The 20168-nt window shown below is 49.8% G+C and overlaps 1 protein-coding gene across 11 annotated transcripts in view; it reads right to left on the reverse strand.

The window, feature by feature from the left end:
* The window catches only part of RAPGEF1 (Rap guanine nucleotide exchange factor 1), a 131302-nt gene that overhangs the window by 40239 nt on the left and 70895 nt on the right, over positions 1 to 20168 (reverse strand). For all 11 annotated transcript variants that reach the window (XM_048223359.2, XM_048223353.2, XM_048223357.2 and 8 more), the window contains 6 exons: positions 19133 to 19311; positions 14524 to 14680; positions 3283 to 3371; positions 2445 to 2597; positions 1606 to 1729; positions 977 to 1160 (listed from right to left, as the gene is read on the reverse strand). In XM_048223359.2, the coding sequence (XP_048079316.1) occupies positions 977 to 1160; positions 1606 to 1729; positions 2445 to 2597; positions 3283 to 3371; positions 14524 to 14680; positions 19133 to 19311 (886 nt within the window). The remainder of the gene's footprint in view (positions 1 to 976; positions 1161 to 1605; positions 1730 to 2444; positions 2598 to 3282; positions 3372 to 14523; positions 14681 to 19132; positions 19312 to 20168) is intronic.

Below are 20168 nucleotides of genomic sequence, written 5' to 3' on the forward strand. Positions count from 1 at the left end.
TCTATGCTTTATTTTATGTTCCTCATTTTTCTCCCTGCTTGAAAACGTAAAAGCAAGTGGGAAAATGGCTGTTTGCTACTCTGTTCTTTGTATCTTCCTGTATTTTTTGAATTTATTAAAAAAAAAAAGAAAAATGCATGACCACTGAAGATGTGGCCAAAAAACCCCCAAACAAACCATAGGAAGAAAATAAAAATCATCCAAAATCTCATAATTTAACTATAATCTGTTTACCTTTTAATGTATTTTCTTAAAAGTCTTTTTCCCCCTAGGATTTTTTTTTTTTTAAACCCAACTAAGAAAACACTCTGTCAGTGGGTTTTGTCCGTTGATCGATGTACTGTGACTGACTTTTCAGTCCCATGTCACTCCACCAAGTGGGTGATCTCCTACCACTGCGTTTCCAGTTTACCGCTACTCTCAACGATGCTGAGATTAACATCCTTGGATAAAAATCCTGCTGTGAATCTCTGATTAAGATAAATCCCAAAGTGGAATGTCTAGCTCACGGGACAGGAACAGCGTAATGCCCTTGAAACCTCCCGCCAAGGCACCTTTCAGACTTTCCTCTGGCCCCATGGCACGCATCCCGTGCCGACAAGGTCGTCAGCAAGAGCTGCCCGCTTGCCGTCACCCTCTTGTCAGAAGTCGTCAGGGGCTCTTCCCCTCATCTACACCTCTGAGCACAGATGGCTCTTCATGTCGGCAAAGGGAGTCCAAGTGCACGCTGACAGATGAACCATAACAAGAGCGACCATCTGAGCGTCCCTACGTGGATGCACGTGGTTGTTTCATACAAACTTCCCACCCCCTTCAGAGAGGTGGGTATTGGTACCCTCACTCTGCAGACGGGGACACAGACTCTGAATGACTTGGCCAGGGCCATATGACCGATGACTGGCCTCCCCGTGTGACCCCAAAGCAGCCACCAAGAAATGATGAGACAGGAGGCATGGCCAAGATGCCCAGCGCTCACCTAGTGTTTCACAGCTTGTGTTCCGGGAGCACTGGCCGCTGTCCCTGTCCAGAGAGGACAGCTGCTCGTCTGACTTGCTGAGCTTGCCTATGCTGCTGCACGGGGACAGGCGGGGCGACTCTCCGCCGTACGAATGGCTGCCTCCTGAGAGTCGCCTCTGTGTGTAACAGTCCACGTCAAAATCCTCGTGTGGAAAAATAAAAACAAGCCCAAGTCACTTCTGAGACACGGTGGCAGAGCCAGGGGAGAGGAAGCAGTACGTTTACTTAGAGAAGGAGACTACCAGGCTCTGAGGCTGGTTGGATAGAAGCAATAAAAAGCCAAGTCTGTGACTTCTGAGAAAGAGGCCTTTTGGAGCACCGGGGCTGCACAGCCCAGCTCCGGGGCTGCGTGGCCAGCGAAGGCCCTGGGGCCCGGCTCAGCTGTCCTCAGGAGACACTCGGCTCCAGCCTCGCCACCCCTGCCCCCTCCCCCATGTGGGAACTTTTCCCAGGTCCTGTAGTCCTGTCGAGAGAAGGAGCAGTCCTTTCATTGCCAGGGGCTGAAGACCACTGGGTTTCTTTTAGCTTCACGATTAAAGTTTCCAAACCCAAAGTCTTCCTCTGCCTTGCCAGGCGGGGCTACATTACCTGCCTATTAATTCCAACAGGCAAACTGGAGCCACTGGTGGCTCGACTCATGGGGGCAACGACAGCCACTCGGGTCGGGGATGGAGCTGACTGTCTTTTCTTCGGTGGCAATGCTGGTGGAGGACTGAAATAGACAAAGAAAGCCTATCAAACCCAATAACCGAATAACTGAATAACCCAAACAAAAGCTCTTTCTTTAAAAAGATATTAGGGTACAGAATGTGGGATTCTTTTTTTTTTTTTTTTTTAAGATTTTATTTATTTATTTGACAGAGATAGAGACAGCCAGCGAGAGAGGGAACACAAGCAGGGGGAGTGGGAGAGGAAGAAGCAGGCTCATAGCGGAGAAGCCTGATGTGAGGCTCGATCCCACAACGCCGGGATCACGCCCTGAGCCGAAGGCAGACTCTTAATGACTGCGCCACCCAGGCGCCCCAGAATGTGGGATTCTTTTATTATCAGACACTTCACACCTACTTTTCACACTTTCAACTCCTGTCCCACTCCACCGCTGCCAAAATAAAACCTACCAATGCCAAAAAACTAAAAATCAGAAACATCCTTTCTTTTCCTTCCATCATAAATTGTACTAAGGCTAAAAGGCGCTCCCTCCACTGGGAGTTCTTGGAGCGTGTGGCAAGGGAAGGTACCAGGGCCCTGCTCACGTCCTCCGCAGACGCCCTTCCCAAGGAAGATCGCGATTCCAAAGCTTCTGAAGAGCGAGGGGCTGGGGTCCAAGTTCTTACCCTACTGGCACCATCTTCCTGTTGGTTCATCTACCCATCCTCTCCTCAGATTGTATCTCAAGTAGAAGAGGGTGCCGGGGAAATAAAAATTACCTGTTATCAACCACCCGAATGCCAGGTAAGGGAGGCTTTGGGGGTGCGACCTCCTCATCTGTAGAGTCTGGGAGTAGCTCGGCCGACTGGGACAGGCCAGTTGTCTTGTTTAGAATCTCCATCTCTCGATCTGTCAGGGGGAGCTCAGACTGGCTGGAGGATGAAAAGAACTTGGGATTACGGAAGGTTATAGAGAACACGCAGGTTCTGACAGGGGGAGAAGGGGACCAGGGCATGGAGACGATGGGGGGCACCGGGCTGAGGCGCAGAAGCCCTGGACACTACGCCTGCAGCTCCACGGCAGAGAAGGGGTTTCGAGTCTGGTTTGACCACCAACACATAGCAGGAGCCCGGCCGAGTCCCCCTGACCGCATCTCAGCGTCCTTGTCTGCAAGAGGAAACCTCAGACTACATGACCTAAAGGCTCTCCAAATGCTCCAAATTTACATTTTATATTTTTTCTAGGCGCTTGTAGAACTTGTTGCAAGGCCTTAAAACTGTCCACATTGCCCTCAGCTTACTTTCTTGATAAAGCTAAATGCTCTCAAGCCAAATCCCCTAAACCCAACCCTTCAAAGCTCTTTCCAACGATGACAGGAAGTTGCCCCGGAGAAGCGCAGGTGTGGGTCACGTGCACGCCCACGTGGTACCCTGAGAGTCACACTGACTGTTAGCGCTGAGATCAGGCAACACTTCAAAACGTGTGAGCTACATACACTTTGAAGTAATACGGATACTCGCCCAGAAGTCGCTGAGAAAGGGACACGGGCCTCCAACAGCCTACCTGCTTTGGCTCCCACTCTCTCTCCAGTGACCGGGCGGTTTAGTCAGAACTCACCTGTCGGGTTTGCAGGCTGGGGAACTGGGTTTCACTGGGCTGGTTGGAGACGGATGCCCCTGCTTCTCGATGGTAAGTCTGACCAGCTCCTAGACCCCACACAAGAGAGAAGTCATGAGGCGCCAAGAAAGCTCCTCTGCTTGGTTTTCACCACAAGTAGGTCACTCGTTTGTCCTCCACCGCCTCGTCTCTTTTCGTGCCTACACATTTTCCGCACACCAGAAATGCAAGTATTATTTGACTTAGATAAGCTGCACGACTTCCCAAAATGTCCCCTACCCTCCAAAAATACCTTCATAGCATGTTGAGAAGTTTCAAATGCATAATGGCACTTCCTCTTGGAAGGGGAAATGACGAACCCCACGGTCTCAAAATGACTAAGTTCAATACACAAATTAAATTCCAGTGGAACCGATTCCCAGTCAGTGTGTGCATGCTGGGGGGAGCGCGGAGAACGCCTCTTTAGTTCCGAAAAGCCATCGCATCCTGTAACGTGCGGACGCTGCCTACGCGAACGAGCAAACCTCTGGCGTGAGGAAGGGGTTTCCCGTGGAGAGCCGGCGCCGGGCGTGGCGGCGGCGGGTCTACAGGGATGACTGGCTGGCGTCTCTGTCAACGGACAGAAAGTTAACGGCACATCACCCAGCAGAGACAGGACTTAGGAAAAAATATTTTTTAATAGAAAAAAAAAAAAAAAAGAAAAATGATCAGGACCTACATCCCCCCCCCCCCCAATTAGACTGCATCTGATGGATTCTGATGATCACGAATCCCCGTGGACGCACCGCTCACCAAATTCTGCCGCTGTCTCTGGTCCGTCTGCCCCACCCAACACTGCTTCACTTCTATTTCTTAGATCACCTCTGCCTAGAACTCGGTATAAATGGGACCACTGCAGTATGCAGTCTTCTTCTTTTTTTTAATAAAGATTTTATTTATTTATTTGACAGAGACAGCCAGCGAGAGAGGGAACACAAGCAGGGGGAGTGGGAGAGGAAGAAGCAGGCTCCCAGCGGAGAAGCCTGATGTGGGGCTCGATCCCAGAACGCCGGGATCATGCCCTGAGCCAAAGGCAGACGCCCAACGACCATGCCACCCAGGTGCCCCAGTATGCAGTCTTCTGCGCCCATCTTTTCTGAATAGCTTTATGGGTATCTAGTCCCCAAGCCATAAAATCCAGCCATTGACTGTGGACAGTCTGACGGTTCTTTGTCTGCTCACGGAGCTGAGACACCCCAGCACAGCTGCTTTTGCGACTTCACATCCCCTACAACAGAAACTGTACCCGTTACCAGTCCCTCCTCATTCCCCCCGGCTCCACGGCCCTACTCGGTGTCTCCGTTCTGTTCGTCTTCTTTTGCTCAGTAGGACACTCGCTGTTTTTGTGAGCATGAGTAGTCTGTTCTTCTCACTGCTGAGCTGTATTTCAATGCACGGGCAAACCTCCGTTTCCTTACCCAGTCTCCTGTTGGTGGGCGCCTGGATAGGACCTATTTGTGTAGGGAGGGGAGCGGTTCCAGCTGCCAGCAAGACTATTTCTGAAGTTACAGAGGAGACAGCAACGGGCATAAATGGGCAAGAGCAACATGTCCCTAAATCAGACGGCAAAGCCTCTCTACACTCAACATGCCACACACAGGAATCACAACATGCACAGTGACAAGAGAGCGAATATCCTCCCCAGAGCAACGATTCTTTCAGAAACACGAAAACCAGAAAAAGGATGAATACACCAAAACTAATACCAAAGAGGAAACTCACAAATGTACACACCAGTGCTCAGTAATCAGAGACGCTCCAGCTTTGACGGTGATAAAACAGATATCTTCCAGACATGGTGGGGGGGAGTAATGCTTTGAACGGCCTCTTTACAGCATGACTTGTCAGTATGGGTCCAAATTAAATATCTGTCTTTTTATAATAATTTGGTCAAGGGGAAAGGTCACAGAGGTGTGGAAAAAATAAGCTACAAAGGATGGTCATCACAGCATTATATGTAATAGATAAAACTAGACTACTAATACTCCATAATTCAACAGTTAATACTGAGAGCTGATTATGTAAATTACGATAGAACCAAACAATAGTATGGCTATAAAATACCCCAAATTTTATTGTTTCTGTTTCTATGCATCTTGTAAATTTTCTACGATAAACATGTATTACTTCTGAAATGCTAATTAAAGAAACAAAATACAACCAAAGGCATACACAGTACAACCGGGATCAGCGCCACCCCCCCCCTTGTGTCAGCCGGTGCCTATTCCTGGAGAAACACAGAGACGTGAGCTAAGAGTCAAGTACTAGAGGAAGAAAGGAGAATGTTCACATGGTCCTGTTACCACAGTTTAGAAGTTAAGTGAGATCTCGTGGACAGCTAAAGACGAGCTCCCTAGCTGATCAAGGGCAGGGTAAGACGGAAAGATGGGAGACAGACGACGTGCTGAGGAGGGACAGCAGGCAGTGGGAGGGCGGGAGAGGCAGCTCGTCAGCAGGCTGCACGAAGAGCATCACAGAATCAGAGGGGTCAGAGGGCCAGACCAGAGTGTTCCGGAAGGCGCACATCCACGCTTACCCTCCTCTACAAGCGGGGCGAAAGAACAGAGAGAAGTCTGCAGACTTATATCTGCTGACGCAGGAAAAAAATTCCACTAATTCTTCACCGATCACGAGCAATTATAATTAGAATGTCATCTTTCTGGAGAGGCAGCTGTGTGAACTCGACTAATGAGCAATGCACAAGAGTCACAGAATGACAGGCGCATATGTGCAGGCGTGTGCCCGAATTCCAAGGCCGTGGCCTGCAGAGGGTGTTAAAGGGGCAGGGCGCTCTTCTATCCCCCACCAGCCTTCCGTCCCAAACAGTGAGACAGCAGAGAACCCTAAGACGGTGTGCATCCCTGGCTCCTGTGCCAGCGACCCTAACCTCATTCAAAGCTGACCATCTGTAACGTGGCAAGAGCCTGACTCCTCCTGCGAACGGCAGAATTTCTGAGAGGGATGTCAGGCTTTCCAGTCCTCGTGAGGCACAGGTTTGAAGGCTGGCAAAGGCAGCACCAGACTGTGTCCACAGCCGGCGACTGTAGCCAGACAGTTACCAGGTCACTGAAAAGCAGTTTTCAAAAGCCAAAAGGTATTTGGAAAGGTATCTTTCTAGGTGCATCATACGTATTTGGTGCCCATTTTATTCACACTGGAAACGATCCTAGGGATGTTTCCCTCTTAAATGACCTTCAGCACGTCCATATGAGCTGTGGTGCTCAAGTAGGAGACACAGGCCCATCTGCTCCCGTCTTCTCCTTGGCACTGAGACAGAGCTCCTGCCTGGCAGAGAAGACACGGGCCGCACAAGAAAGGGCTCCTCACGAGATGCGCCCACGGGCACCACTCACATCTAAGACTCACTGCCATGCTGCCCCCGCCACAAGGACACCACAGCGTGGCCGATGCCCTCCAGGTTCCCATACACTATAACGGAAAAGCGCACCATTCTACAACCAAGGGTCTGCCACGCCGGCCCCCGCCCCATCCCAACCCCTCACTGTGTATCCTCCGGCACTCTCTGGCCCTGCGAGAATTCTGGGCTCAGGCCATGACACGGCTGCTCTACCGACCAGTCCTTCACTAAGTACGCTGAGTGTGGCCACCAGTGGGGACATCCCTGTACTGAAGCAGCAGAATGAAATCACAGGGGTGTCCAGCTTTTTTATGGTGACACAAAGGGACCTTCCCACCCACATCCGAAGTGTGAGGCGCGTGAGGCAGCAACAGAACAGAGGAAGCGTCCCTCTCCTGCGCAGTCGAGAGTGGCGGTGCCCCGCGGGCAAGGCGCACCAGCGGGCTGCGTGGTGAGGGACTCCTGAAGTCAGCTCTCGGGGGCTCCGTCCAGCCACGAGGCACTGGCTGGCATCCCTCGAACGGTCTAAAGACAGGGCAGCCAGAGACCTCGAATTCAGTGTGGGAGGAAAAAAATTAAGATACGGGTTTGAGGAGGTTAAGTGAAAACCTCGGTGGTCCTGAATGTGAGTTGGAAGTACCAGTAAAAACTCCAGATGTGTTTTGTCTTAGAGAAACTAACCGTGTGACCAAGTAGTAGCAAGGAGAATGTCGGCCCTCAGTGCGGTCTCTACATACCATTTCCCAGCAAAGGGAACCAGGGCTCGTTCGAGGAATGGCTGATTCCAGCTCCGTGGTAAGAAATGGACAAGATGACCTATAACTCAATAATAAAAAGACAACCCAGCTAAAAACTGACCAAAGAATTTGAACAGACATTTCTCCAAAGAGAGAGAGAAATGGCCAATAAGCACAGGAAAGGAGACTCAGCATCCTTAGCCCCAGGGAAGCACAGATCAACGCCACCGTGGGATCCCACTTCGTGCCCACCGAGACGGCCGCGTCCAAGAGACCAGTGGGAACCACGAGGATGTGGAGAAGCTCGAGCGGCTGGACCCCGCAGAAGCTGCTGGGGGGGGATGTAAGATGACGCCGCTGCTGTAGAAAACACAAGATCAAACGCAGAGTTAGTGTGTGACCTGGCAACTGTGCGCCCAGGTATACAACCAAGAGAAAGGAAGGGATCCGTCCCCCGAAACACGTGTACAGGAGTGCTCACGGCAGCATTACTCCTAACTGCCGGAAGGCAGAAACAACTCAGACATCCAGATGTCCACGAATACACAATACGTGGTATATCCACACGATGGGATATTATTTGGCAATAAAAAGAACACATGCTCTAACATGGGTGAATTTGGAAACCATTACACTGACAGGAGCTGGTCCCAAAAGGCCACAGAGGATACAATTCCATTTATATGAAATGTCCAGAACAGGCAACTCTACAGAGTCAGAAAGGAGACCAGTGGCTGCGTAAGACTGAGGGGACGGAAACAGAGGAGGGAGGGTATGCGTAGAACATAAAGGACATGAGGTTACTTCCTGAGGTGATGAAAGTGTTCTAAAATTGATTATGGTGATGGTTGTACAATTTGTGAATATCCTAAAAAAAAAATCACTATATTGTACACTGTGAGAGAAATCCACTGTATGGCAATTAGATCTCAATAAAACGTTTCCCACCACCGTCACCACCACACCCAAATAAAATAAGTATCAGAGGAGCCTGGAATATCTTTTCATACCAAAAGGTAAGAAAACTACCACAGACCTCTAGGGTCATGTCACAGGGAACTCAGGAAACAGCCTGAAGACGTCCTCAGTGGCCCAAGATGGGGCCTGGGCACCAGGAAGAGTGAAAACGCAGTGGACCGGAGCGTGGCCGGCATGGTCACAGCCATGAGTTCAAAATGGTATCTGAAAAAGCTCAGTTCACTGGTCATGTTAAAGGGTGCTAGGAAACACTCACTATTTCAATAACTGGTAAATAAGGGAAGGAACAAAGCACTGATCCTGCCTTTTCTCCGAGAATCAGAACTCAGGATAACCACAAATTGACACGGGAAATCTGCCATTTAAGTGTATCCCAGCAGAGTCACGATGAAAGACAGGCACAAAGAATTAGAACGTCATCATTTGGCAACCCCTAATCAATTAATGGATCCAGGCAATAATCATCAACGGCTACTAACATCAAAAAGGGAAAGATGCCTCTCGATGGAGGTGCGGGGCGGCACCTAGGAAGCACTCAAAATACGAAAACCCGAATCTCACTCAGCCTTTAATTGTACAGGAAATTCCAGGGACAGAGGATCGTGCTGAATGACACGGCGCAGACGTCATCAGCACGGTCCAGAATGTGGGGGACTTTCTGCAGCAGCAACCAAGCCCTTCTAAAAAGACAATTAAGTTGCAAGGACAAAAACACAGAGAAAAGGGATCTTCAGACGCATATTAACGAACTAGTAAGTGTATGAGCTTTATTCTTTTTAAGATTTTATTTATTTGAGAGAGAGAGAGATGGCAGAGCACAGAGGCAGAGGGAGGGGAGGGAGCAGACTCCCCGCTGAGCAGAGAGCCTGACATGGGACTGGACCCCAGGACCCTGAGATCATGACCAGAGCCCAAGGCAGACGCTTACCCAGCTGAGCCACCCAGATGCCCTGAGTGTATGAGCTTTATTACGTAGAGAACTACACCCTGCGTGCAGGCCAGGTCCAGCCCAGGGCTTGCTTTCTGTGAGGCCCTCCAGGTAAGAATGCTTTGTTAAGGGGGTGCCTGGGTAGCTCACGGTTAAGGGTCCGGCTCGATTTCGGCTCAGGTCCTGGATCAAGGTGGTCCCCCCCTTTTCAGGCTCCGTACTCAGCAGGGAGTCTGCTTCTGGCCCTCTCCCTTTGCCCCTCCCCCACCTCATTCTCTACTCTCTCTCTCTCTCTCAAATAAATAGAATCTTTAAAAAAATGAAAATAATTAAACAACAAAGAATACGAAAGAGAGACCAACAGGCAGCAGAAATCACATGTAGCCCGAGAGGCTTCCATATTTACCCCCTGGCCCCTCACAGAAAAAGCTCGCCTTGTCCTAGAGCTCTGCACTAAGGCATTTACGGACGGAAGGACGGACGTCTGGGATTTGCGGGAGAGGCATCAGAGGTACAGAAAACTGGCCGTGAGCCGACAACTGTGGGAGCCACACGATGGGGCTTCACTGTACTGTTTTTTTTCTTTGTAAATGTTTGAAGTTTTTCATCAAAAAATGTAAAACAGGCTGAATGAGGAATAAAAGGGACGGCTTATTTGAGATGTTAGTGTGGCGGGGACAGCTGGTTGCCCCACGCTACCTGTTCTCCCTTATTAATAGAATTTCAGCTGGGTATGGGACCAAATTCTGGTCAATATAATGTGACTGAGTTCTGTGAGGCCTTTGAGGAAGCATCCTTAAATGGAGAGGGCACACCCTCTTTCTCTTCCTCCTCGCTGGCTGGAATGTAGTAATAATGGATGGAGACTGAGCAGTCATTCTGGACCATGAGGTGGAATCCATGTGCTAAGGATGGCAGGAATGCAAGAGGGGTGAAGACCACATCCCTGACCATTGTATGAAAATGTCATTAGCCTCAGACTGCCTATCAGACTGTGAACTTCTTGTACACGAAGGAGAAATAAAGTTTTATCTTTTAAAAACCAGTATTATTTTGGATTTTCTTGTAGTCAAACCTAATCCTAACTGATACGGTCAGAAAAATATTTTTCAAAATATTCCTGTTGAAAGTGAAAACTGATAAAGGGAAACCTCACTAAAGTGGAGCTGGTTGGCTGAAAGGGAAGCCACACCACTGCCGTCAATTCCAGGAAGAATCATCAGTTAGAGACCCCGGCAGAGGCATCCACAACAGGAGGGAATCATGACTACAGACCCAACAGGGAAGGACGGACGCTGCTTCTCCTGGGAGAAATCCACTACCCAGCAACTCAGCCAGTGAGAAACCGCCCTCGCCCTAAACTCCTGCTTTTCTCCAGTGGACTTTGGTTCAGGACAGCCCTTCCCAACGTCCTCTGCCTTCTCCATAAAGTCATGCTCCTCTCCTTTCTTTGTTGGACTTGCCTGTGGTTTTGCTGTAGCTTGCATGTCCCACATTGCAATTCTCTGCTATTCCCAACTAAGCCTGTGTGTGCTGGTAAAATAACGGATTGTTTTATTTTTTAGGTTAACATATAGGAAGGGAGTCTGGCATGGTACACAAGCCCAATTCTGGGTGGTGATGGTTGAACGACAGAACTGCAGGTATTCCACATTTTCCTCTAAGGCTGTCAGCGTGAGACGGTTTAGTGTAAATGGTGGGGAGGGAGGAGCTGGAGGTCAGGGGAAGAGGCTTTAGGTCTGAGAATCGACATCCCTGGAAGGTCTGCAAAGAGGGCAAAGCAGAGCCCAGGGAGGTGGGTAAGAGACTGCGTGACTGAGATAAGAAGAGAAGCTGACATTGAGACGGCAAATGCAAGGAGAGCTGGGGCGCTGGTTGCGGCACCCACTGGAGCCTGAGGCTCTGGCTCCCAACAGCCAGGTGCTAGGGAAAGTTCGAGCCTTCCCGTTCCTTCCCTGGGGAGTCACCATCCTCTCTGAGCCTCGGGGCCCATGAGCAGAGCACCTGCCTGGGGCAGATCAGATAATAACAGGTCTGTCTTTTGACCTGAGATGCGTGGAGAAGAGCCACGACCACTGTCAAGAACTGGTAGACGTGGGTATGAACATCTCTACGGTTAATAGTACTTACCCACAGTTTACTGGGATCTAGCACTTACCAGGTACTTTATATATATTATCTTACTTAATCTTTCTTCAGTTCTTCAGGGTAAATAGTTTAAAACCTACGTGAAATTCACAGAAGTAACTTGCCCAAGGTTACAGAGCTAACAAGTGACATTTATGCAGGGCTTTAAATAATAAATGGTACTAAACAAAGTAATCCTGTTTTAAAACACTTCTTCAACCTTTCAGAAAAAGAATCCCATTTACCAACTGAATGAGTTACTTGAAAGACGGTGACTCAGTTTAAAGGAACGTGCCAACACTTCTCCTACAAGTGGGATGACGACATCCTCACAAATCTATTTTATTTCTGCACAGCCCTGTCCCTCCCAGTCAGCTGAGGCTCGCACAGCACCAAGACACGGGCTTATAAGGTGTGCTCAGCCGGATGGGGACACTGGGAGAGAAGCTGGAGGCCAGCTGGCGTGGAGGCAGGAACACAGTCGGCCCCTCACACAGAAGGGTGACGGGGAAAGCACAGGGCCTGGGGTCCAGCAGGCCCGGGTGCAAGGCACGACCTTGCCACTGCCGACTGTCTGCCGGAGCCTGTCCCCACACCTGTGAAGGGGAGATCACGCCCACCTTCAGAGTTGTTCTGAGCATGAGGAGGGAAAAAATGTCAGCTATTGTTACTATGAGGCCCCAGTAACACATGCCAACAGCACAGTGTCTGGACTGTTCCAGCTGCTGAAAGCTTCTAGGACGAGGCCAACTCCTGCACGCCCCTCTGGCGTTGGCCTGTGTCTCCCTGAGGGAAGAGTCTCTGACCACCCTGAAAAAGGAAGGTCACCCAAATAGCCAAGTAAGGCCACGTTTCTTTTATAACACTCGTCCCAGTTATAATTACAGATTACAAGCTCTGTTATCCTTTTCCCTCTTTTGATTATAAGCTGCATCGGGTCCAGGACTGTACCAGCTTTATCACTATATTCCCAAAGCCATCACACTGCCCGGGGCACAGGCGGTTCCAGAGTAAATGAGACGGAACTGAACTCCCAGAGCTCATCACCTGAAGAGTCTTCGCTCTGGGTAAAGTATTTTAAAAACAAGTGAAGAAAAGTTACTTGTTTCCATACATGGATGGGTCCGTGATCAGTCACTTTCTCTCCCTCTCTCTCACTGGTCAGTTTGAAAGATCAGAGAACTGCTCCTTTTAGGCATGTCTTTCAGTCGACACTGTGGTGCTTTAATGATTCCATAATGGAAACGGACTTGGGAACGTGACAAAGCTCTATGCACAGAAACTCCATCTCGCCTGTTTTGGGCATCCTAACTTGTTTCGAACATCTCATTATAATCTGGCAGAAGGAAACCTGAACAATGTCACCTGCAGAACAATTTTCAATAACAGCATTTCCAGAAGGCTGGACAGGAAGAGCCGGGGCGGGGGGCGGTGAGCCAGAATCCTACACACTCTGCTGATGAAGTGTGGACTCAGGGCACGTCTCCTCCTGCCCTGCCGACCTCGAAGAGCTGCAGGCAAGATCAAATGGGATAATGCGTACGACCGCACTCCCAAACCTGGATAGCGACAAAGGTCTTGCACAACCACCACTCTGGGCTGTTACACCCTTAAGTCTCATTGGCCAAAACAGACAACGTTATTAGGACCTAATAAACTTTGGGGAATGAAGAGAACCTGGAGCCATCAGAGGAGACTTGGTGTCACCCAGCCAAGCCTCCCTCTAAGTGACCTCCACGACGCTCCCAGCAGACGCGGCGGCTACTTACCTGGCGCTGGAGGCAGGGGGCCACCAAGACTTCCCCAATGGACACAGTTCATTCTGGAGCAATTCATACCATTAAGCAATGCCTTCTTAGCTTTCCCTCTGTAGTGTTTTTACCATGTGGGGGTCCTTATTCTACTCTCCAGAGCTTCCGGGGATGTCAACAAGGAGGCAGCGTTAGGAATCTGACAGCATGGTTGAGTGGAGAAGGAATTTTTTAGAGTCCCTCAGCTACAGTTTTAGACTGAAGGGTATAGAAAGGAGGATGACACAGCTGGGGTTTTCTTGTTTTTTTAATCCCCCCAAGCCAAGAGATTAGTTTCTAAAGCATACACCTAGCACCGCAAAATTAGTAAAAAAAAAAAAAAAAAAAAAAACAAAAAACCGCAGCAAAAGCCTGAGTGCTTAGTATGTGCCAGGCATTGTTCTAACAACCCTGGGGTATATGGCACTATTATTACACCCGATTTATGGACGAGTTAATTAAGGTACAGAGTCTTTGACTGAGTATATTGCTCAAGGTCACAGATTAGTAAGTAGTGAACTTGGGATTCAAACCCAGCCAGGCCCCAGACTAGCCCTCTTTCCACTACATAACATAGCCTCACGAAATAGCAGGATCTCTACTTGCCCACTGCTCACGGCCCTAATCTTGACCCAAAGGCCCTCACCCACCTCATGCTTACACTCTGCCTTGTTCCTCACCCACTAGGACTTATTGTCTCTAAATCAGAGTTTGTCCCCCGGACCCCAATTCCAGACCCTCTATGGCCTTCGCCTCCTACCTTAGCTGTGGTTCCCAATTTCCCATCATGCAGTTTCCGACTTCCCTGGCTAGTAAAGTCACAGACCGCGTCAAGGATTTCAAATCCAGACAGTTTCACTTCTTACTCATCTCAATCCCGCTTTTCTACCAAGAATCCCAGAAGTTCTTAGAACATGAAAAGGTAGCAGTTGACTTGCTGAGAATTTCGCTAAAAGTCAGTGCAAAAACAATTTCCTCTGCATTGTGTCTAGCCGGCAAGCACGCACAGCCAGAGCTGTAATACAAAGACTCACGGAAGATTTACTACGTGCTCAATAAAGGCTGAAAGCTTCTGGAAGCTTTTCCAGCTATGGAGACGAGCACTCCAAAGGCTTCTATTGCTGTGAGAGCCGTTTGTACCAGAGAGAAGTAAATGGCTGTGGGACAGAACAGCACACGCACACCAGAGACGCTGGAAGACATTTGTTCTAATGTGTTCCGTTCGGGAACAAGGTCTTGTGTGACAGATGCCCAGCATAGAGGCTGCCGGCGCCCGCGTCTTACCTTCACTCCGTCCAGCACGGCCTTGATGACTCCCTTCACGGTTGTCACCGTCTCTTTATCTTCTGAGTTCACACCTTCTAGCATCACCTGGTCAGACCAACGGATGAGGTTGGCGAGACTTTGGTATACTCGGCTATAGCAGGAGGAGAGGGCTGAGCTGGGAGGAAGAGAAAAGTTTGTGAAGAAAGTTAAACATCTGGGGGCGCCTGGGTGGCACAGTCGTCAAGTGTCTGCCTTCGGCTCAGGGCGTGATCCCAGGGTCCTGGGTTCGAGCCCCACATCGGGCTCCTCTGCTGAGAGCCTGCTTCTTCCTCTCCCACTCCCCCTGCTTGTGTTCCCTCTCTCGCTGGCTGTCTCTCTCTCTGTCAAATAAATAAATAAAATCTTTAAAAAAAAAAAAAGAAAGTTAAACATCTAAAGTGTGATCATCACTTGAAGTGACAGTTTAACACAGAACCAGTTTCTCGGTGAGGAGGGCATGTTTCTCCATCTTTCTGTAAGAGCCACACCTCCTTTTTTGATAATGCCCCCCACACCCGGACCTACGCCCTTACATCCAACAAATGCTGTATGGAGCTTTATACTCTAGGCTGTTATAAAATTTTTTTTCATTTCCCAAAATTCCATCACAATAGTTTATATACTTCTGCAAACTTCACACCCCCTGCGAGATTCTGGCCTCTGTCAAGCAGTGCCCCATCTTCCCCTCCTCCTCGCTGCGAATCATCGGTCAAAGCACTGCACACTTCTTGTTCTCGATCAGACTGACATGTTAAATGTGTCACAAGGAGCCAAGAGGTGTGCAGAGTTTTAGCAGGCAGGATCCTTTACCGAAACAGTTCTAAACACGAGCTCCAACAGATCTGGAACTCACTAGAATTCCTTCTAACACGGGCTCAGCTTCCTCATCCTCTGCACTGTCTTCATGGCAGACACGCCAGAGCAGCGCACTAACGAAGAACGTTTCAGGATGACAGATGAGAGGCGAGGAGGCCTGTGGTGGGGGCGGTGCTGACTGCACACTGCGATGCCCGCATATGCACAGCAGAAGGCCCGGAGACTTCCGGACGCCTCAGTGATTGGGGAGGGGAGGCCCAAATGTAGACTTTTCAGATCTCCTACACATTTTTAAGTAACTAGAGATAATTTCCTCTAGAAATTATGGAAAAGATTATTTTTCCATTTTAAATATTATGTATTATAAGAGAGGAAGAGCAAAAACATGGAAAATTTGGGGGATGCCCCTTCCTCCACTCAAAAAAAAAGTGGGGGGACAAAAGGAATGAGGCAGACGTTTAGGAGTCAAAGACAGAATTTTGAGGAAAAGATATAATATTGTAAGATATGATTAAAACAGGTTCTAAAAGGGTACCCAGGGGGCTCAGTCAGTTAAGCGTCTGCCTTCGGCTCAGGTCATGATCCCAAGGTCCTGGGATTGAGCCCTGCATCGGGCTCCCTGCTCAGTTGGGAAGCCTGCTTCTCCCTCTCTCCTCTGCCCACCCCACCCCACCCTGTGCTTGCGCGCTCCCTCAAATAAATAAATAAAATCTTAAAGAAAAAGAAAAGGTTCTAAAAACAAAGCCATTTAAAACAAAAACCTGAACCAAACAATGCTGTGGTGAGTTCTTCAAAATCAGGTAAGGAGGAGAAAACTTTTCCAGGACGTCTACAATTTCCATCTAGCCAGTGATTCTGCTCTGTGCATGTTCCAACAGGAGACAGAACAGTCAGAAAGAATGAAAGCCAACTCCTTGAGTCCCATTAGAAAGAGGAACAGTTTACCAAAGGGGCCCCGAGAGAGCCAGGGCTTGGCTGCCTCACAGAGTAACAGGAGTGACAAGCACTTGGTGTTGGACCCACTCTCTTGGGAAGGAGGGTCGAAGGAGGGAGACAAGAACTCAATCTTCTCTGGGGGCCACACAGGAGGCGGCGCCATCCTGCGGGGGAGTGGGGGGGGTGATACACACCGCTAGCACCCTCCCCACCTTCAGGCAGGGCCAGGTGAGGCCTCTGTGAACAAAGACTGCCGCCTTCTGCCAAAGCGCCCGTGGGGGATTCCACCAAAGCACCAATCACACTGTTGAACTACTGGCAGGGATTAGCCGAAAAGGAGGCGGGGAGACATTTTTCCGTAACACTTAATTTCTACCTGCGCCGAGTGGCAACGCTTCCCTGAGAGCACCTGACGAATCTGCCCACTGTGGCCGCCCCTCACAGCATTAGCTTGGAAGCAGAATATTCCTATATTAGGGGCTAAGACATTAAGAAAGGAACGAGAGTCCTGGAAGTGTCCAGTGGACCAGTGGCTGGTCTGCTTCTGAAATGGAGCAAAGCCATCAACACTGAAGGCAAGCACGGCTCGTGTTCTCTAGCGTCTCTGGATGTCCGCAGCGTGGGAGAAGCCCCTCCGCACTGCTCGCATTCAGCAGCCCAGCTGCTTGTTCCGAAGCCGGTCTGCCACTGTCCCAGCACCCTAGGGGAGGGGGACCAAGAGCCTACCAGCTAGGACCCAAGCGACAGAGAAAGCTCCGAGCAGAAGACAGGAAAACACCTTCCCAGCTTATAAATTGCACTGGGAGGAAAGAGAGGATGGAAGGAATCAAAGAGGAAACTTCCAGGGGGAGATATCAGGGCGACCAAGAAAAATATCATTTGGCTTTGCATGAATTTCAGGAAGAAAAGTCGTGGACGTGGTATTAGCCAAAGGACTACCAGAGGAAAGAGTCATCGCTCCTTACGGCCACATCCAAGCATTTGCTTCCCTCCAGGAAATTGTTCTAGACAGTTTATAGCTAGTTTGTCAACTACAAACTAGCTATAAAACATCCCCGCAGACAAAAAGTGCCCCCAAACCACCGTGCTATCGCTTGACCCATTCCTCCAGTGTTGGTGCGTCCAGAAAGGAACTCCCCGGGCTCAGCTGCGGGCCAACGCTCTGGGAGCAGCAGTCCCAGCAGCCACACGTGGTCAGCACTGTTCCCTGCACTCCCTGAGAGGCACAGCGCCTGAGGCAGGGCACAGTGGCCAGCCCCGACTCCCCACTGCCCCTCGGTCCGTGCCCCAGAGCATTCGCACTCTCTGCTACACGACTGCCGTGTCTCCCCCTTTTCGGGAGCACCCTGTGCCCTGGCCAGCCTCAGGCCCTTTGCTTTCCTGCTCCCCTGCCCTGACAGCCTGTCCAATTCCTACCTTTCCTTCAGGCCCCGCCCCAGCATCTCCTGCTCTGGGAAGTTTAATTGGACCATGGGGCTCTCCTCTAACTCTCCCTCCTTCAAATCCCAACAGAGCTTCCACTGGGTACCGTAAAATCAGTGCCTTACCACACGTGGGGAAGTTGATTTTTTCCACTAGATTCTAATTCTTCCGTGGTAGGGACCATCTCACGAGTAGAGGTACAGGAGAACAGTGCATAAAAAGCCATCTACACATCTGACCCTAGCAACCTGTAAGGCCCATTCCCTCAAAGGAGAACAGCGCTAGGCCCTTCTATGAGCCGGGCACGGGGCTAACTACCACGGGGACACAGTCCTCGGTCTGGAGGCCAGCACACAAAGCACTCTGTGTGTTGCAATGAACAGGGCACGACGGGACCCTCAGTATTCTCCTCTGGGGCAGCAGCACGGCCTGGAGAAGCGAAGGCAGTAGCAGGGCACAGCCATACCACTGTTTTATCCTCCGCCACCAACTGGCCCAAAGAGCACAGTCTGCAGGGGTCAGCGGAGAGTCCAGGGCGGAAGCCCCAGGCAGGGCGCTTCTTGGCAATAAAGACGCAGTTTGCACTGTCTCCCAGAAGACGAAAGCTATGCACTTCACTGCCAGTTCTGAAAGCAGTTCATAAAAGCTCAGTCTCCCGGGGCTGTATGAACATTAAACCATCTCAAGGAACTGAAAACAGAGATGCGTTTATCCTGAGCAGGTATCAGAAAAGAAACACAAAGCCAGCAGGCACCTGAAGCCTCTCAAAGAAAAAGCGCCTGCTAGGCTCTCACTTAAGATTACATTTAATATTCCTTTCCTTTCTGTACTTAACAATAGAGATGGCGGCAAGCTGCTCCCAACCTTTAAGGGGAAAATGCACTCTAGCAATAGAAGCGTTCCTCCACAAAAGCTCCCTGGGACGAAGGCGGACTCCACCCAGCATACCTGGCTTCCAGCGATTCCAGGCACTGTCTGGGAGATCCTGGTTTGACACAGTTAAATGTCTCATGAATCCATGCCCTAATGGGATTCTTCTCTATCTCCTTTGGCCTAATAAGCTAAGCAGTCAAGGTCTCTACCAAGCTGGATGTTAATAAAATTTAATGCTGCAATAAACCCAAGGAAGGGTACTAGATACGTGTCCAAATCTCAATGTGACTACTGCCAATGACCTAAGGCAAAGAAACCACCACAGACTTACCCTGTGGCTACATCCCTAGAGGGGAGAGATCTCCGTCAGGGTCAAGGCCTCATGAGCAACATCAACCTCAACCCTGGGACAACATCAGGTCATAGCTGTGGAGGGAGAGTGTTGGGAGGGAAAAGAGCCCCAAGTCTGAAGTGCCCCCAAACCAAGATGCCCATAGGTCTCCCTTCCTCTGACACAGCCAAGGACTTCAGGGCAACTCACCTGTGTTGAATTCGAGGATCGCTCTGCACCAGGGGTAAGATGGCCTCCAGCACCTTGCTGGCTGACCCTGGAAGCATCTCCAGTACCTTCTTATCAATAGCCATTTTGTCCACAATGGTCTTAAAGTAGCGCAAAGCACTAACAACTTCTTTCTCTTTCTCTTCCAGCCAGCTCAGGTTCTGAAAGGAAATGTTAAGCATAAGGAGGGAGGAGAGAGATTAACGGGAGCTATTTTGAAAAAAATAAAGTACGATTTCCTATAAACTAGCTTGAGACTGATGCAAACAGAAAAGGCTTCTTGCCGCAGAAACCAAGCCGAATCTAAGGACTGCAATCAGGATAGAGAGGCTGGGCTTGAAGGAAGGAACAGGGAGCTTGGACCAAGAAAGCGCACTGAGATACTCCTGAATTCCTTTCCTCGCACAGACTGATGTGGCCTGAGGTCTCGAAAATCGCTTCTCCCCTTCTACCACACTGAGGTATCACCGCTCATCTCATTATGTGTAGGGAGGACTAATTTGCTGACGGCTGTAGGAAGCTTAGAGAACCAACAGTTAGGTCTCATCATGGTGCATACCTATCCAGTAAATCAAGAGATCCCAGGCCTTTCAAAGATCTGAGGGACTGCGTAAGAGGGGCAGAGGCATCTGTGTTCAAAACGTGTTTTCCCAGGACCCCTCACTAGAGTCCCACATTCAGCCCAAAGATCCAGCCCCTTCCAAATGAAATGACGTGGCTCTCTCAAAGGGTCTGGAAATCCCAGGGTTAGAAGGGGCAGATGCTTTGGGGTGAAAAGGCAAAGAAGCCGGAGCAGGTGGTGATGATTCAGTCACTACTCGTGCAGCAAATGCGAACAGCGTTCACAGTCCCTCTGCTCCTGAAGGAAGCTCAGCTAGGAGGAAAATAACATACAGAGCCCTACGCTTACCACCATTCCAATTCTCATGCCCAAATCTTTTCTCTGTGACTGCAAGATACCTCGAATCTACAGTCAGTGGGCACACACACCCCTTGGTTACTTTCCCCAGCCTCCCTC

This window comes from Ursus arctos, unplaced genomic scaffold (genome assembly GCF_023065955.2).
Source record: "Ursus arctos isolate Adak ecotype North America unplaced genomic scaffold, UrsArc2.0 scaffold_18, whole genome shotgun sequence".
Lineage (NCBI taxonomy): Eukaryota > Metazoa > Chordata > Mammalia > Carnivora > Ursidae > Ursus > Ursus arctos.